Source organism: Medicago sativa, chromosome 5 (genome assembly GCF_051527215.1).
Source record: "Medicago sativa cultivar Bolivia chromosome 5, Bolivia_mono, whole genome shotgun sequence".
NCBI lineage: Eukaryota > Viridiplantae > Streptophyta > Magnoliopsida > Fabales > Fabaceae > Medicago > Medicago sativa.
The window spans coordinates 32352516-32369154 of NC_140753.1; the positions used below are offsets into that span (position 1 = coordinate 32352516).

The 16639-nt window shown below is 35.2% G+C and overlaps 1 protein-coding gene and 1 long non-coding RNA gene across 3 annotated transcripts; one reads left to right on the forward strand and one right to left on the reverse strand.

The window, feature by feature from the left end:
* Nucleotides 1–4233: 4233 nt before the first annotated feature.
* Nucleotides 4234–9044, reverse strand: LOC146921831 (uncharacterized). 2 transcript variants are annotated; one of them, XM_085715093.1, is made up of 9 exons: nucleotides 8375–9044; nucleotides 8067–8287; nucleotides 7523–7835; nucleotides 6790–6883; nucleotides 6540–6654; nucleotides 5803–6017; nucleotides 5365–5541; nucleotides 5217–5282; nucleotides 4234–4640 (listed from the first exon to the last, which is right to left on the reverse strand). In XM_085715093.1, the coding sequence occupies exons 7-9, from the start codon at nucleotides 5485–5487 to the stop codon at nucleotides 4440–4442; spliced, it is 390 nt and encodes a 129-aa protein (XP_085571219.1). In that variant the 5' UTR covers nucleotides 5488–5541; nucleotides 5803–6017; nucleotides 6540–6654; nucleotides 6790–6883; nucleotides 7523–7835; nucleotides 8067–8287; nucleotides 8375–9044; the 3' UTR covers nucleotides 4234–4439. The 2 variants fall into 2 exon arrangements, with proteins under 2 accessions (XP_085571219.1, XP_085571218.1); XM_085715092.1 differs by lacking the exons at nucleotides 4234–4640; nucleotides 5217–5282 and having other exon boundaries at nucleotides 5404–5541.
* A 2684-nt stretch (nucleotides 9045–11728) lies between these two features.
* On the forward strand, nucleotides 11729–14607 carry LOC146921832 (uncharacterized). The gene is made up of 2 exons (XR_015012248.1): nucleotides 11729–11933; nucleotides 14280–14607. It is a non-coding gene; the product is annotated as an uncharacterized LOC146921832 (long non-coding RNA).
* Nucleotides 14608–16639: the final 2032 nt, after the last annotated feature.

A 16639-nucleotide genomic window follows, 5' to 3' on the forward strand; every position in this document is an offset into this window, starting at 1 on the left:
CACAAAACATCGTAAAAAAAAAAAAAAAGTAAAAGCAAAACATTCTTAGAAAAGAGAAAATCAATCTCGGTACAGATTGTAACAGTGACTTTCTATGTAAAATTCAAATTATCTTATCAACACTCTACTTATTACAACAAAATAAATAATCAAATGAAAAACTCAATGCAACTTGTTTACATGAGATAAAGAATGATTCAAATGAAAACAAATATATGAGCCATATAAAGGGTAACAATAAAATTGAAAATCATAAATGACATATTGTGCAAATGGGGGCTTGATGAAAAGGCTTAGGTCATGAAGATGGATATATAGAAAAACAAATCTATCATCTAATTGGTTGCATCTTAGAGAAGCGGAATGAGTCCCCCCAACTACAAAAATAAAGAAAAGCAAATATGAAACAGAGTAAATAATGAAGAAAAGTTCAAAACAGAAGAGGATTCACAATCGTAGGAAATATAGATGCGAAATAGAGATGAATGAAAAAATGAGGGACTTTGATCTTCCACGGGTGGCACTCTTCAAACTTCACCGCCATCCTGGCTTCGTCAACCTCAATTCATGGCCTTTCGCAGTGTGACCGCAATGGACCTAGAGGCAGGAGAAGGAGGAAAAAAGGAAATAAGGGGGATGAGATAAATCAACAACAAAAAATTCAACCATAACTATCATCAGAATATTAAATTAATCAGAAAAGAAAAAGAGATTGGACAGTGAGGTTGACAAAGTTCATCAAGCAAAATTTGGATTTGATAAGAGGTTGAACAACCTCTGTGTTTGAGAAAAAAATGAATGAATAATTTCAAAAAAAAATTTATAAAAATAAATTTAGAGAGCGAGTGGGTACAGTGGACGGAAGAGAAAGATACCACCATGGCACCATGAGAAAAGTAATTGCTTCATGTGCTGAAAGAAGATGAATTGAGCACACTAAGAAACAATCAGTCATTGCCTCAACCGTTTTCAATGCATTAACTCATAGTTTTCAAAATTTAAAATTAAATGCTGATACAGTTTCAAGGCTAAAATTCCAAGAGGTGCAAGAGGTGGGGCATTGGTAAACAAAAAAGAATATTAATTATCTTGTTGTTTACAACCACATGTGTGTAAAATATAGGGGGGCGGCAGTACATTTGTCAGCATAAAGATCAATTAAGTGTGCGTAAATCATGTTGTGTAAGTTTAACATAGCAAAGGATAATGAACTGATGCCATTAAACTGCTAAGCAAAATGTGTAAACCACATTTAATTCAGGTTAGGTGGTGCCAAATTGAGTTAGGGTTAGGGGTGTGCAAATTAGGTTTGCATTGTACTCAAAGATTAGAAATAAGGATTAGAAATAAGTATGGAAGTATGGACAGATATATGTTTTTATTAAAAAAATGAGTTTTCAAATCACAAAGTTATAGATTTTCGGTCGAGAGAAGATAACCCATATGAGTCCACAAATTTCCCAATAGAGATTAGTTATTTTTAAGTGAATATGAAAACTTGAAAGACTTCTAAACTTTTGAATGAGAATTCGATCATCAATAAAATTTGATCGTCAATAGAGATTAGTTATTTTTAAGTATGTTCAAGTATAAAATTTGTTTTTATAAAAGAATTATATATATTGTCAACTTGTTAAAAAGTTAAAAAATTTAAAAAGTGATTTGATAAATTACCGAGCATAAAAGTTGAAAAGCCATACAAAAGTCATGATTTAGCAAGTCATGATTTAGCTTAATCCCATTCAATCTAAACATGAACTTCAACTATTATAGCAGTGTATCTAATTAACCACAGCTGTAATAGAAACAATTAGCATCAATGGATCGATTAAATATAATAGTGTAGCATAATTGATTAATTAATGTGGAGAAAAAAAATGAAAAACAACTGCAATAATACCAAGGCTGCAACTTGAACCGAACGAAATTAAACCAAAAATGAGTCCCAAGACTCAACTAAAACTCATGATGCTGCAATTTGAGCAGAATGGAATTAAAAAGAGTCCAAATACTTTTTTTAAAAAAAAAAAGTCTAAACATCCAAATGAGTACACAACATCAAACCCCAAGTACATCCCATTGCAACTGCATTCAAAATTAAAAACATCTACTCAGTTAGTTCCTTCTTAATCTCAACAAACTTCGGCATTTTTGTGGTTGAAGGGCTGAGTAGAACATTCTTCAATGGTGGTGGATACATCAAAATCACTAAACATCCTCTTTCCTTTAATTTGCACAACGTGGATGGAGTCTTATCCTCAACATCATTCTGAATGATTTAAATCAAAAATCAGTCTAAATTAGCTTCAAACAAATCATGTAATATAATATGAAATAAATAAACATATAAATGGGATTCTAGGTGGTACCTTCTCACAACTTTTATCAATGTTTGAAGCAACCCCTTCAAATATCACCAACATTGTTGATGAAATGGATTGGAAATCCCAAAATCATGTCCATACCTGAAGTTTGATGAACCTCTTCAGTCTCTTTCACTGCAGAATGGAAAAACACAAATGAATGGTTGAAACAAACAAAATTGAGAAAAGAAAGATGAAGCAAAAGAAAGAAAATAAAAGGGGATCGCTTACTATTCTGAAATTTTTGAAGAATATGATGAAAGTTGGAGTTTGAGTGTTTTGGTATTAAAATCACGATGAGGGAATATGAATGGGTGTAATGATAATTAGTGAGTTATTGGAAATGGTAATCAGTAATTGAAAAAAAAAAGAAAAAGGTCATCCTTACAGTGTTGTATGTGAACCGAGGAGTGAAAGAATGCTTGCATGGAAAACTGCATATATATAGACACAACAGGTAGTTGATAATTGGAAAAGTGCATGGAAAATGCAACATCGTTATTAATGGCATGGGGAAGTTACAAAGAGAATGTAGTCTGATCGATTATAATTAATTATAGAAAAATGCTAAACATCCCGATAAAAGTGTCCCGAGAGGTTCCCGAATGACCTGTGTACATGACGAGTCCATGAATGTAAATGAAATTTCAATCTTCCCCAATTCATCACACGCAATACCTGCAATTCTCTCCCTATGAATCTGGCGACCACCACACCCACCACTCATCGTGTTTCTCCCAATTCCACTGTGTTCTCTTTCATCAACTTCGTTCCTTTGTCGTGACTCTGCCATGGTTCCTTTCGCCGTCACACCGTTCCTTTGCCGTACTTCGTTGCCCCTGTTCCTTTTGCTGTCACTGCTCCTTAATCGATTTTCTATGGAATTTGGGTAATTATCTCTTTCAACAGGGAAGTGCTTTGTTGATAGCAACAGGGAAGTTTGCTTCAGAATTATTGCTTGTGTGTATGTTGTTGATAAAAAGGATATGAGTGTTGCTTAATTTAGAGTGAATAATTGCTTATGGAGTTACTACCATGGAATTTGTTTTGATGCTGGTTAATTTGCGGTGGATGGGGACAGCTTATTTTGTTTTGTTTTTATTTTGTTAATTAATTGTTTTAATATTTTATAAAAAAAAGAGCCAAGTCACTCTCGTGAAATTGTCGGGTTGAAAACTATCGGGAGAAACAGCAAGGCTCTTAATTATATAAAATTGGAGCCAATTTAATTAAGCAATAGAGATTAATCTAACGGCTGAAAAGATTTGGAGCCAAAAAATTAGGTTATGTAAGTGGGATTAGGGTTAGGATGACTGCTAGGATTAGATATAAAAGATAATAAGGATAAACTAGACCTTGCACCCGTGCTGCCGCACGGGTCATATCGATTGGAAACAAAACATGCAAATATATTGAAATTAATGTGCTTGTGGTACAAAATAAAATGTTTATAATAAAATTACAATAAAAAAAACCTTAGGTCGGTAGATTGTAGAAAATCTCCTTTTAAACTAATATTGGTAGTGGAAGCATAAAAAGAGAAGGTGTTTTTGAAAATGCACTCATAAAGAAAAACTGCATTCGTTTTAGATGCTCTCCGCTATTTAGGAAGTGGTTTTGTATGGGATCACATTAGTGACATATGCCTAATCACCGCGATTGAGGATATTAGTTGTACTTAACAAACATTAAGTGGCATTATCAATATTGATGTTATATACAACTGCATTAAAAAACGACATTGAAATGCACAAAAAAGTATATAAGTTAGTAGTATGCTTATAAAAAGACCTTGTCATAAAATTGAATAGATGCCGTAGTTTACGATGGTATGGTGCCTTATAAAGTTAAAAGACATACACTAAAGTAATTGAATACTTCAAGAAACGATAACATTCGAATTAAAAAGAATACGGATACGAAATGTCATACACCATAATCGACGCTTAAAGGAACACGAGCAAAGAGTACTTCAAGAAACAAAAAAAATAAGGAAGAAGACATAAACAATAACATCCAGACAATGATAAAAATAATAGTAGTAACGGACTGCAACATGACACTCCTTCCTAATATTTAGAGCTTGACAGATTTTGTGGCAGATTCGTCGCCATCCAACTCATAAGCCGTCAGTTCTAAAACACCATTCTCAGCTGATCTTTTCCCCATCACTTTGCTGCAAGGTGTCTGTTCATCCTCTTTCTCACAATCATTCACTTGGATGACATCAATTTCTTTTTGATTAACAGCAGACTTGGATGAATCAACGCCCTCAACCTTCGTGATACGATAAACAAAATTAGTTTGTCATAGGCAGATCAAAATTGAAAGTATAGGAAACACAACAAAAAAATTTAATTTAAAATTGCGGTGATTTTAAACTAAATAAAAAAAACATTAGGAAATTAAGTGTTCATCTGCAAAGATTACTATAAGACAAAACTTAGCAAAGAATTCTGAGTAGCTCAGCTGTTACGTTGACTGATGAAACACTAAAAACAAATGCTACAGACTTGAATAACAGTTCCACATTTTTATTATAAGTTTCTATATACCTTAAATGTTAGATTATATAATATCACTGTATAAATCAGTGACTATATGACAGTGTTTCTACAATTGTACATAAGCTGCAGATTTTATAACCGTAAAAGTAGAGTGGCGACATCACATTATAAACACAGTTGTAATCAACACTATAACATAACAGCAAAGTTGCTTGGTGGCTGTTCGTTCCTAATAGCGGTGATTCTTCATTGATTAATAAGACAGTAAACAACAATTCCTAAACCGCAACCTTTATTTTGCTATCATTGCATGTTGATCGTATTATTTTTAATGCAAATAATATACCTGAGTTGGAACAGAATCGCTCAAAGTCACAACATTGTCATCATACACACCATCATCAGTAATAGGCTGCACAAAATAAAGGCAATGATTATAAACAGTCCTCGTAAAAAAGGTTGATTAGAATATTGATATGGTATCGAGATAGCACCTTGATATTATGAAGAATCATGAGCCTTTTTATCATATCCCCATCATCAGTGATTCGCTTCACAACATAGCTACGCCAATTATGTATAAGATTTCCATCAGCTACTTCAACTTTGAACAGCATCTGTTTTCCATAGAAAATATCCAGCTCAGAAGGAAAATCAGCGGCATTGTTTTGCTGCATATACACAGGAATAAGGTTACAAATATGATATCAGATAACGATAGCACAGCCGCATATAAATTAATACAAAGTTTAGTATTCGTTAAACTTATAATCACCGCTATTTAGTAGCACTTCGTTCTAAATAGCGAGGATTTAACCGTGATTAATACCTGTCATAAAAGGCATCTCCTAAATTGCGGTGTTTACACAACTTATCATATATTTTCAATCTCCAAATGTCAACTATTTTTAAGCATATCATAGTCTAATCACCTTGATATGGTATCGAGATAGCAAATATGATATCAGATAACGATATTATGAAGAATCATGAGCCTTTTTATCGTATCCCCATCATCAGTGATTCGCTTCACAACATCGCTACGCCAATTATGTATAAGATTTCCATCAGCTGCTTCAACTTTGAACAACATCTGTTTTCCATAGAAAATATCCAGCTCAGAAGGAAAATCAGCGGCATTGTTTTGCTGCATATACACAGGAATAAGGTTACAAATATGATATCAGATAACGATAGCACAGCCGCATTTAAATTAATACAAAGTTTAGTATTCGTTAAACTTATAATCACCGCTATTTAGTAGCACTTCGTTCTAAATAGCGAGGATTTAACCGTGATTAATACCTGTCATAAAAGGCATCTCCTAAATTGCGGTGTTTACACAACTTATCATATATTTTCAATCTCCAAATGTCAACTATTTTTAAGCATATCATAGTCTAATCACGGTTGAAATAAACGTTGTCGCAAAATACAATGAGCCGTAAATCGATAACTTTATAGCAAATTCACAGTTAAGCTTATTCAAAAACTGAAATTGAGATATTCATAAATAACATTCATAGCAATCAAATGAAATGCATTCATATAAACCATTTCAACTTTGTCATTTTCACATTCAGTATAAACAAAAAAAAATCAAAATATCAGATAAACATAAGCGATGCTGATATCAGTGAATCATTGAAAAGTACTAAATCTTATATACCAGTGCATCAATTAAATCCTGAACGCTTATGCCAACATAAGTCTGCACATTGCGGTCAAACACAATAAAACTCGTACACCCTGTGTGATCCATTACTTGCAGATGCACCTTGAACCTACAGATTAATTAATAATAACAGTATTAAAAAATATAGAAATTGTTTACAACATTGTTGAGATCAGAGATAAAAATTACCATTGATGAAAGAAAATCGAAACCGAAAAATAAAATTCGTTAATGATGAACTTACGGTGAACATGGTTTGCGTGAGAACATGGTTTGCATGGAGCAACATCTAGAGCATTCCAAATACAAATATTTCTTGTTCCAAGCATTCTCTTGAGCTGTCATCATAGGGAAAAATGGAGTATTAAAAAAATCTCAAAATCATGATTAGGAAGCGAGTATATCAATCTAAATTTAGAAATTAGATGGTATCAACATAAGAAAAAATTGATAACTATGTGATTGTGTTATGCTATAAGCTGCAAATAATTGTATGTTTGATTCAACTTCTAGAGGGGTCAAAATTGATTCTGAAGGTGTAGAATTGATTGATTCCGACATGTTAATTCTACTTGAAGCTGAGATAAGTAGCTTTTGATTCTTGAATTGATTTTTACACAAATTTATAGTTCAACCCACTTTGAAACGAATGTATCCAAACACATTTCTTTACTCTCAACTCACTTTTAGTCAGCATCAATTTACTCAAAATCAATTCTTTTCAATTCAGAACCAAAATAAACTAAGTTGTATTTCCAAATAGGGCCTCAGCTCAATAACTTGTAACACTGTCACGTATTAACTGACCTCAACCGATATTGTTTAAAATTAAAACTGATATAAGTGATGATAAACTCTTATGCTATCAATTGTATATCCAAACAAAGCCTAGTGAATGTGTAATCTGAACCATTCCATATCAAATACTAAGATCGATTACTGAATAACATGTGAAGTAATGGTGATAGTAAACTTACCATCCATCAGCATACACAGAACCATGTTTCAATTGCGGTACACAAAATTCCTTTTCAAGAGAATAATTACTCCAAATTTCAAACCTACAACCACCATCCCCTCCCGGATTCCTCACAATCAAAAGCTTTGAACCCGACGGGGACGGAACCATAACAGATACTCCATTCATCTCAACAGGAAACGGAGCCCAATCTAAACTAACGGAACTGTCGCTTCATTTGTTAACGGTTGACGATAGAATGAACTTCCATTTCTTGTTCGCTAGAAGATTCGATTGACTTACGGAAAACATCATTCCTTGTGATGAAGAATCTGCTATAACCGTAAAAATAACAGTTAGGGAACCTTTGTCAGAAATTCGAGTTCAACAACTGAGTAAGCGGCCAGATTGAGAGAAAGATTTGATTCATAGATTTCAAGTTCAACAAAAAGAATAGAGAGAAAGATTGAGGGCGATTCACTTCACTTCTCATATTCAATTCATTATATACACCTGAATCATTACCATTAACAAAATCATACACATATATATAAAACTCTCACCTACATTCCAGATATGAAATTCTATATGATATGTACACAGCTTCACCATACACTTTGTAGTCATTTTCAATATTCATTGGCACTGTACATGTGAGAGTTTAAACGGAAGCAATAGAGAAAGCAACGGAATCATCCTCAGAGAAGCAACAATCAAGAAGAGCAGCTTCTGAATTCGCTTCTAATCTAACCACAGAAGCATCCAAATCGTATAAACGAAGATTCTGAAAAACCCACATTGCAAATTCGATTCAATTCAGCGAAATGGGAAAAAACCTCACATTAACACAAAAAAATAATACGAAACTTACTGAATCCCAAGATGAAATGAGAAGGTTTTTAGAATTAGGCGCAAATTGAATTCTGGAAATTGCATCACTGATTGGAATCGACAATTTCTTCAATTTCGATGAGATACTTTTTGCGTTCATTGTTTTTTTGCAGTGAATAGTGTTGCTGTGATTTGAATTTGAAACAACGCAATTCTTCGCGGTTTGTGTTTATTTTCTATAGTATTGGAAAGAATTATGAAAGGACCATGAACTTTCTGTTGTACGGAAGATAACATGTGAAGGTATGCATCTTTCAATATTCATTCCCGTCCATTTCGACACCATGTGAGATGGGATTTAAACCCTAAAGTAGAAAAGCAGATATTCTGATTTAGAGAAGAGCAAAATTGAGAGAGAAGAGTAGGGTTGTGATTTGAGCAAGAAGAAAGGGTTGGGTCGAAATTAACACCGGCTGCGGCGGAGAAAAAATGGCCAGAGTTGGTGCCGCCACGGGTGATGGTGGTGATACAGCGGAGCTCTTCTATATTCTGGTGGGAGGGGTCGATGGTGGAATTGAGAGAATGAGTGTGAGGGAAGAGAGAGAGAGAGAGAGAGAGAGAGAGAGAGAGAGAGAGAGAGAGAGAGGGGTTAAGTCAGATTTATGGTTCCCAATGAGATATATGCAATACCCAGTGTTGAAAATAAATGATATTAATTGGTTGTGATTTACAATGAGATAGATTTGAATTTTGAAATATGCAATAAATGAACATTTGAAGCACAATTACCGCCCATTATGTAGGTTTAGGGAAAGGATTTGAAATTCGAATTTTCCATTAAGTGTAGTTAAAGCAGAATTTTCCCGCTCAAATGGTAGGATTAGGGTTTGCAAGTTTTGTTTACATTGTAGCTTAGGATTATATAATAAGGATGATAGGTAATTAGAGGGAAATTTTTAGGTTTAGTTATAGATAGACCTAATAAGCTTTAAGAATAAGGGATTGTAAGAAAATGGATAAAAAAATGGATCCCACAGTCAAATTCAATATACATTTACACTATAAGAGAATTTATTTTTCCACACTATTTATCTCTCGTTCCCCCTCATCAATTTTGCCGATGTTCACATTATCGATTCTTAATGATTTCTATGATATATATTATATAATCTGAATCCTTTAAAAGTCACAAAACTCCAACAAATTACCAAGGTTCTTCTAATGTCTATCTCAAAACGGTTCAGAAAAAATAATCGAAAAAATATATTAATAGTTTGGATTATACACTATAAGAAAAAAGTCTGTTTGCGACCGTTAAAAAGTCGCAAAGGTATAATTAGAGGCAGTTTTGAGGCAAGGGTCGTAAAGTATGTGTCGCAAAATATTAAATTTCTTGTAGTGATATATTTTGAATTGTGCCAAATCCCTCATTACAACAATTTATTAGAGCACGTGTAGTCCATATGGTGACACATTTTATTATATAATCAGAATTTGTGACTGATCTGTCAGGTGAGGATGGATGAGAGGCAACGGTGACGGAAAGTGCTCCGGTACGGTGGCGACGAGTCTTCGCGGTGGAATGGAAGGTGCCTGCAGGCACGTTAGCTCTCCAACGCTTAAGTCAGTAACGGAACTGAGAAAGAGGGTGAATAAAGTTTGGTGAAAAGTAAATCGTCCTTCGAGGGTGAAGCTAAGTCACCCTTATAGAGGCGCGCATAAGAATAACCGTCTCGAGGATATGCGGCGTGTGATTAGGGAGCGGTCAGAGGACACGTGTATGGTGATTGTTGCGCAGAGGCGTGCTCGAATGTGATGCGGTGCACTGTTATTGGTGTGTTCCTTTAGGCGTTGTGCATAAGTGTGGTGGGCGTTTAGTAAACAACTCGACTTTTGAGGATCCAAACACCCAAAAAAAAAGTTTTCTTATATGAAAGCAACAAATACACATAATGTAAGCCGAAAATAATTTAGTGCATTCAACCTAAAACTCAAAAACCCAGCCTTAAAAAGGTTGAACACTCAATAGTCATAGGCCAGTTTGAACAAGTAGATCTTTATAGGTAATCCTAATATATTACAGGAAAACATGTCATCCGATTCTGAATTTTTGCGTAACTTTAGACTCCGAAACTTTTTTCTTCAACTACAGCCTATCTTAGTTTCCTTCATTGATTTCACTCACAGAACACAAACCACATAATGATTAATTGTCTTTGCCCTCAAATACCAGACAACCACTACAAGAAATGTTGCATTTTGTCAGGGGCAGAAGCCCTGGCAAAATGCTAAAAGCCTTGGCAATTGGACGTTTGCCAGGAGTTTTGCGAGAAGCAGAATTACTAGCAAATCTGCTCATCGCAAATGACCCTGCCAGGGGTTTAGCTCCTGGCAAAGGCCCTGACTCAACCCCTGGCAAATTGTGTCTGCATGATTGCAGGCTTTTCTGACGCATTCTGGTCAATTCAGGCTTTTGCAGACAGCGTCAGCATCACATCAGTCATTTTCAAAACATGTAGGGACATTGCGAGGGGTTAACCCCTGGCAAATTGTGTACAATTTTTTTTTATAAATCGTTTTTTATTTGTTAAAAAAATCAAAATATTAAAAATTTAATAATTTAAATAATTTTAAAAAACATTATCTTTTTTTTTGTTGAGGTTAATAATAATATTATCTTTTTTTTGTTGAGGTAAATAATAATATTATCTAACTATTCAGTTTTTAATGACAAAAATAATTGGGGACTAAGTTCTAGCTCCAATTCTGTTCCCATAACAAAATATAGTAGAAAATTTTATTTGACAGTAACATCAACCAATCTATCTCAAGAATATAGTGGAATTCAAATTGGAGAAAAATAAAAGTCAGAATCTTCAATCAAAAATTGTGTTATAAGCTTATACTACAATTTTGTCCTAATTTTCAAAACATAGCCAAAATGAAATAAAGAGAATTAAATCAAGCTAGTGAGTAAGAGAATGAATTTCAATAATCAAAATGATCAATTGATTCAATGGTACTCCATCACCAGCCTCAGCACCAAAAGTTCATTGATAGCTAAAAACAGAATCATACAATACTTCTATAAATAATTAAAATTGAAAAACTATAATATCCCGCTCGTCAGCTAATGGAAATTTTATCTGTTAAATGTATCAGAGGACTCAGGTTCATGGAAAGTGAATATGGTGAAGAATGTTAAGTACGACGGATGATATTATTATGTAATATCAGTCAAGCACGGACTTATGTGTCAGTGTCAGGCAAACACGTGTTAAGATGAAGGGCATTTAAGTATTTGCGCGCAAGGGAGTATATAAGTGATTTTGGCACCAAAATCTCTCATTTCCCATTTCACTTCTCTCTCTAGGTTTTGGGAAGATAATTCTCTCCTCCTTCTCTCTATGAACCGCCCTCCCTCTCCTCTCTAAGTCATCCAAACTTCTTCAATACATGATCAAGCATGGCTTAGCAAGCAAGAAACAAGTGAAAGAAGGGATTTAAGCATGGTTTGGGTTGAAAGTCAAGAATCAAGAATGAAGAGGAATCTAGGGTTTGAGCTTGGAACTTGAAGGAAAGCAAGCAAACATGATTAGGTGAGTTCCATAGATAGTTTACCTTCCCTTGGTTGTGTAAATTCATGTTAGAAGGCATTGATTTATGTTTATGAGAGGTTTAGGACCCTAATGGACTTTTGATAAATTCTTGTTGATTTGATGTTAAATTGCCATGAAATATGTTTATAAATGTATACATATGTTGCTGGATGATTATGGTGCATTGTAGGATCAAACTGAACAAGTTTTGGGTTAAAACTGAAAATTTTGTGCCACAGACCCGAAGAACTACGCTATTAGCGAAATCTACGCTAATAGCGAAATTCTTCAGGATGAGCCATGCCCCAGATGAGCTATTAGCGCAGCCCTCTGGTTTTGGCCAACATGCTTTGGCTTGTTAGTCCATCCTAGGGTCGGTGGTGCATTCTGAAGCCTTTTTTTCAACGTTTTATAACTTTATAACCCTAAAACAACATCTAGGCAATGCACATAACATCAAACGATTCTTGAAATGAAAATCATGGCAATCTTAACATGAATGATAAGAGTGAATCAAGAGAGTTCAAGTCGATATTACTCGGGTAGCTATGAACTAAGAAAGGGCATGAATATAGAGCCTCGACATAGTTGTTGAGAACTAGCAGGATAGCATGAATTACTAAGTATGTCAAGTATAGGAATTTGAATACATATGTAGGTAAGACGCGAATGATAATCTCTTCGCACATGAGCTAGGATGACTTAGCTAGTATGTAAGTCGTGGATTGATAATTTATTTCTCTCCACCATGTTAAGAACAAGTATAAGTTACCACTAATCGGATCGATCAAGGTGCCGAGGTAAACATGTATGTACGATTAAGTTTAACTTATATGCACGACAAGACCATGATTAATAAGTGTAGGTGACATATCTCTTGCTATCCACATCAGGGGGATACAAGGGGTTCTCATTATGAGAACGATTCAAGCCGTAAGGGACCCGCATGTCACTGAGTAAACAAGACGTAGGTGCTCGTGTCTCTTGTTATCCACGCCAGGGGGATAGGGAGGTTCTCGACCTAAGGGGAACGGTTCAAGCTGCAAGGGACCCGCACGACACCGAGGGAGTCCGATGTACGTACATCGGTCATGTATGGGATTGATCTCGGGGTTACTCCACCCGGGACTATCCGTTAAATGAATCAAGATAATGACTGTTTGTTCAACGCTAACCTAATGAATGAACTTAGATACGACTATGTATGTTATGTTTATGATTATGTTCATGATCAAGCAAGAATGAATCCATGTACGTTTATGTTTAAGAACAAGAGCATTAGATGCTACAAGCAAGAACAAGTTATGAATAGAGCAAGCTATGAACATGATACCGATGACGATCTTAGGTTTTCCCTAATCGTCCAGTTTAGTATCATGCCATGATTATGTTATGTTTAGGCCTCGATGAGTGTATTCTTGGCAATGCGGTTTTAGGTTCCCCCTCGACCGCCATGACACGTATAGGAAGTGCAGCCTATAACAAGTTAAGATAAGATTATGACGGCTCTAGTATGCACTACCGTCTAAGCATGCAAGTCCCCACACACGTATAATCAACCGTCAGGTTGTGATGTAGACACGTGGTGACCGTATGTTTCCCCTTGAGGTTGTCTATAGCCTAGGATTTAGGGGAACTCACTGAGACATTATGTCTCATCCCAATCCTTCTTGTTTCAGATAAGCAGGATGTTATGCATGTTCGTAGCTGGATGGATATTACTTCAAGGGTTCGTTCGTAAAGCTGCAGGACGTTATGGACATCAAAGATGTATCTTTATGTATGGATGAGTTGTGTTGTATTATTATTTATACGAACGTGACTTGATGTAAATATTATTCATTCAGGAAATTTTTATGTTGTATATTTTTAATGTATCCAGTATCAATTTAACGCACATGCTAGGCTTTCTAGATACGTCTAGTATGGGTTTTACAATTGGTATCAGAGCAGGTCGATTCAGACCGTGCCTTGGGTCATTAAGTTACAACTAAGGTAGTGGGACCATTGGGTTCCGGTTAAATGTTCTTGTTGTTGATGTTAGTTGAGCCTGATCAACTCAATTTAGCATTCGATGATTAGAACGGATGCCTGAGAGCTGAATAGGAGCCAGGAGGAACGAAGTATGTGATGAAGATGCACTGGAAAGTGTGAACTCAGAAGTAAGAACATGGATTAAATTAGTAAGAGGTTGATCATGTCAGTAGGTGGCCGGTTGATGAGTCATAAATTAGTCTATTTTAATGCTTTATTTAGTTTAGTTTTATTTAGATTTGATTTTATTTTATTGCATATTTATTTCCTTTTTGAATATTTTACTTTAAATTGATTTTTATTTTATTTTAGGAACGAATATATGGTGGAAGGTGTCTTGGAGCAAAAGAAAGAGGACTGGAGCAAATACAGTACAAGAATACGAAGATACGAGACAAAAATATGTCTCTACCAAGTCAGAAGCTTGGCACGGCCCGTGCCAACATGTGGCACGGCCGTGCCACCCTCCAGGATACTCTTTTGCTGCTTTTCTTCAAGCCCAAGTTACTCTGTTGTAGTTTTACTGCTTTGCCCTTATAGTTGCTTAGATTTTAAGTCAATTGTAAAGCTATAAATAGAGTAGCACTCCATCATAAACATTCATCTTTTGTTCTTGGAATAAAAGTTCACTTTTATATTATTGTTCTTTTACTTTATTGCTTTCTCTCTTCTTCCCCCATGTCTACAATGAACGTTAGTGAGTAGACTCTTCTTTGTCTTGGGATTGTTGGATAAGTCTACTGACGTAATCCTAAACAAACCAAGCTTAAACCCTAATTTTATGTAACCCTAATTTCTAATCTAGATTCACCGTATTAACGTGGATTAACAATTATCAAACTGTGGAAGCGAAAGCGGAGGGTTTGATAATCGTTAATCCATCATCCCAAACATCAATTCATAAAGCGAGAGCGGAGTTTTGATGTTGGAACAAGTGAATCTAGACAATAATTGCAAAACAGTGAAATAGTCTTTGCAATTATTGAGACAAGAGTAGTTTCAATCCTCTATGCATCCTCTAGTAATCAAGTCAGCGAAATAGGCTTGGTTGCTAGAAGTAAACTCTCACCGGACTTTCATCGGAAAGGTGAGGGGCTAAGGGAAACCGGTCTTTAGAAATTAAGGTGTAAACCATGAAATTAGATGTTTAAGTCTTGTCTAGTGAAGGGTTTGTTGTTATGATGGACCAATGATCCCAAGGCTCTTTTATATTATTGTTATTTACTTTCAGCAATTAAACCCCCTTTTTATAAACTTTTCTCTCTTCTAATCATTCTCTAAAAGTTAATTGAATTCACAACTCCCTAGCGGAACGATACTCTTCTTACTACTATTACTTCGATAGGCCGTGCACTTGCGGTTTGGCCCATCACCGGTGAACTAAGTAAGTAGAAGTATGAATCCTCCGGGAATGTAAAGTTATGTTAAGACAGGATGTTCCGACAACGTTGGGTAAGATGCTAGTAATATGTCGTATGCCCGTAAGTACAGAGTTTGGAATATCTAACTATGATCGGAAACTTCGGTAAGAGTTGTTGTTGGAACGAGCTTATTGTACGCAAAGGAAATATATGTTCTGGAACGTAAGTACAAGACTACAAGTTAAGGAGAATTCGACATGTGTTGATGGAATTAGTAAGCTCTCAGGGATTGAGATATGAGAACGGAAGATAAAGATTTATGTGTTTAGTGAGAATAAGGTTCTAACAATGAATGAGTTGGCAGAGAAATAAGTTAAGTCGTTCTTAGCGGACGAAGTGGAGGTTTTATGTGGGAGTTTATGTTATGTGCTATGATGAACAAGATATCAGTTTCTAATGTGTTGTGAACTGAATCGATTGATGTTAATGCTTGCCATGCAAATGTTATAGAATTGTTTTAAGAAACTTGGAAGGAATGATATGCATTGGAATACTTGAGAAAATAAGATTTTTATGTAAAATATGATTTTTGGAAAACTGAGCTGAAGAAAATACGCCAATAGCGAAAATTTCGCTAATAGCGAAATTTCTCCAGAGGATTTCGCTAATAGCGAACCTGGAGCGAAATTTTCAGTTTTTCCAAAAACTGTCATTTCTTCTCTAGGGCCTTAGTAGCTATTGGGAGCTGTTTTCACAATCTTTTATGCAACAAAAAAATTCTCTATAACATCAAGTATCGAAAGCACATCACATCCTATAAATTCTAAGGAAGAGAATGCATGGACAAGTATTAACGGAATCAATCCGGTTTAAGGTAACATTAGAAGTTAACGACATGTGGCAAGAGCTGACGAAGAGCTTGGGTCAAGAGTTTTAAGATTTCGGCTTATGGAACGGATAAAGTAAATGGATAAAGAGTTAAGTGAAGTCACAAGAATTTCAGGTTTTATGAAGTCATGAGTACCCCCGAATCTATGTTTCGCTTAATCGAATTGCTAAGACTCGTTATGATGATGAATTCTAAAGTTTGCCAAAATTTTGAAAATGAATACATGCATATGGGTGATTGGAGATGGCGTTCTTGGATTTAAAAGAAATTTTGTAGGTACCGGTTGTTACGACTCACGTAGAATGGGCTAAACTCACCGGAACTAAGGTTGGATGACACAGTTGTGTTGTCAACTTATTCCGTGATTTTAGAGTAACGACTGGGGCCAAACTTATTACGTTTTTATATAAATAGAAATCGTC

Coding starts and splice junctions, on each gene's coding strand:
- LOC146921831 (XM_085715092.1), bottom strand. CDS start 7,547: ATGGTTCTGTGTATGCTGATGGATG. Junction 6,884..7,522: donor TCTGTGTATGCTGATGGATG/GTAAGTTTACTA, acceptor CTATGATGACAG/CTCAAGAGAATGCTTGGAAC. Junction 6,655..6,789: donor TCACGCAAACCATGTTCACC/GTAAGTTCATCA, acceptor ATTAATCTGTAG/GTTCAAGGTGCATCTGCAAG.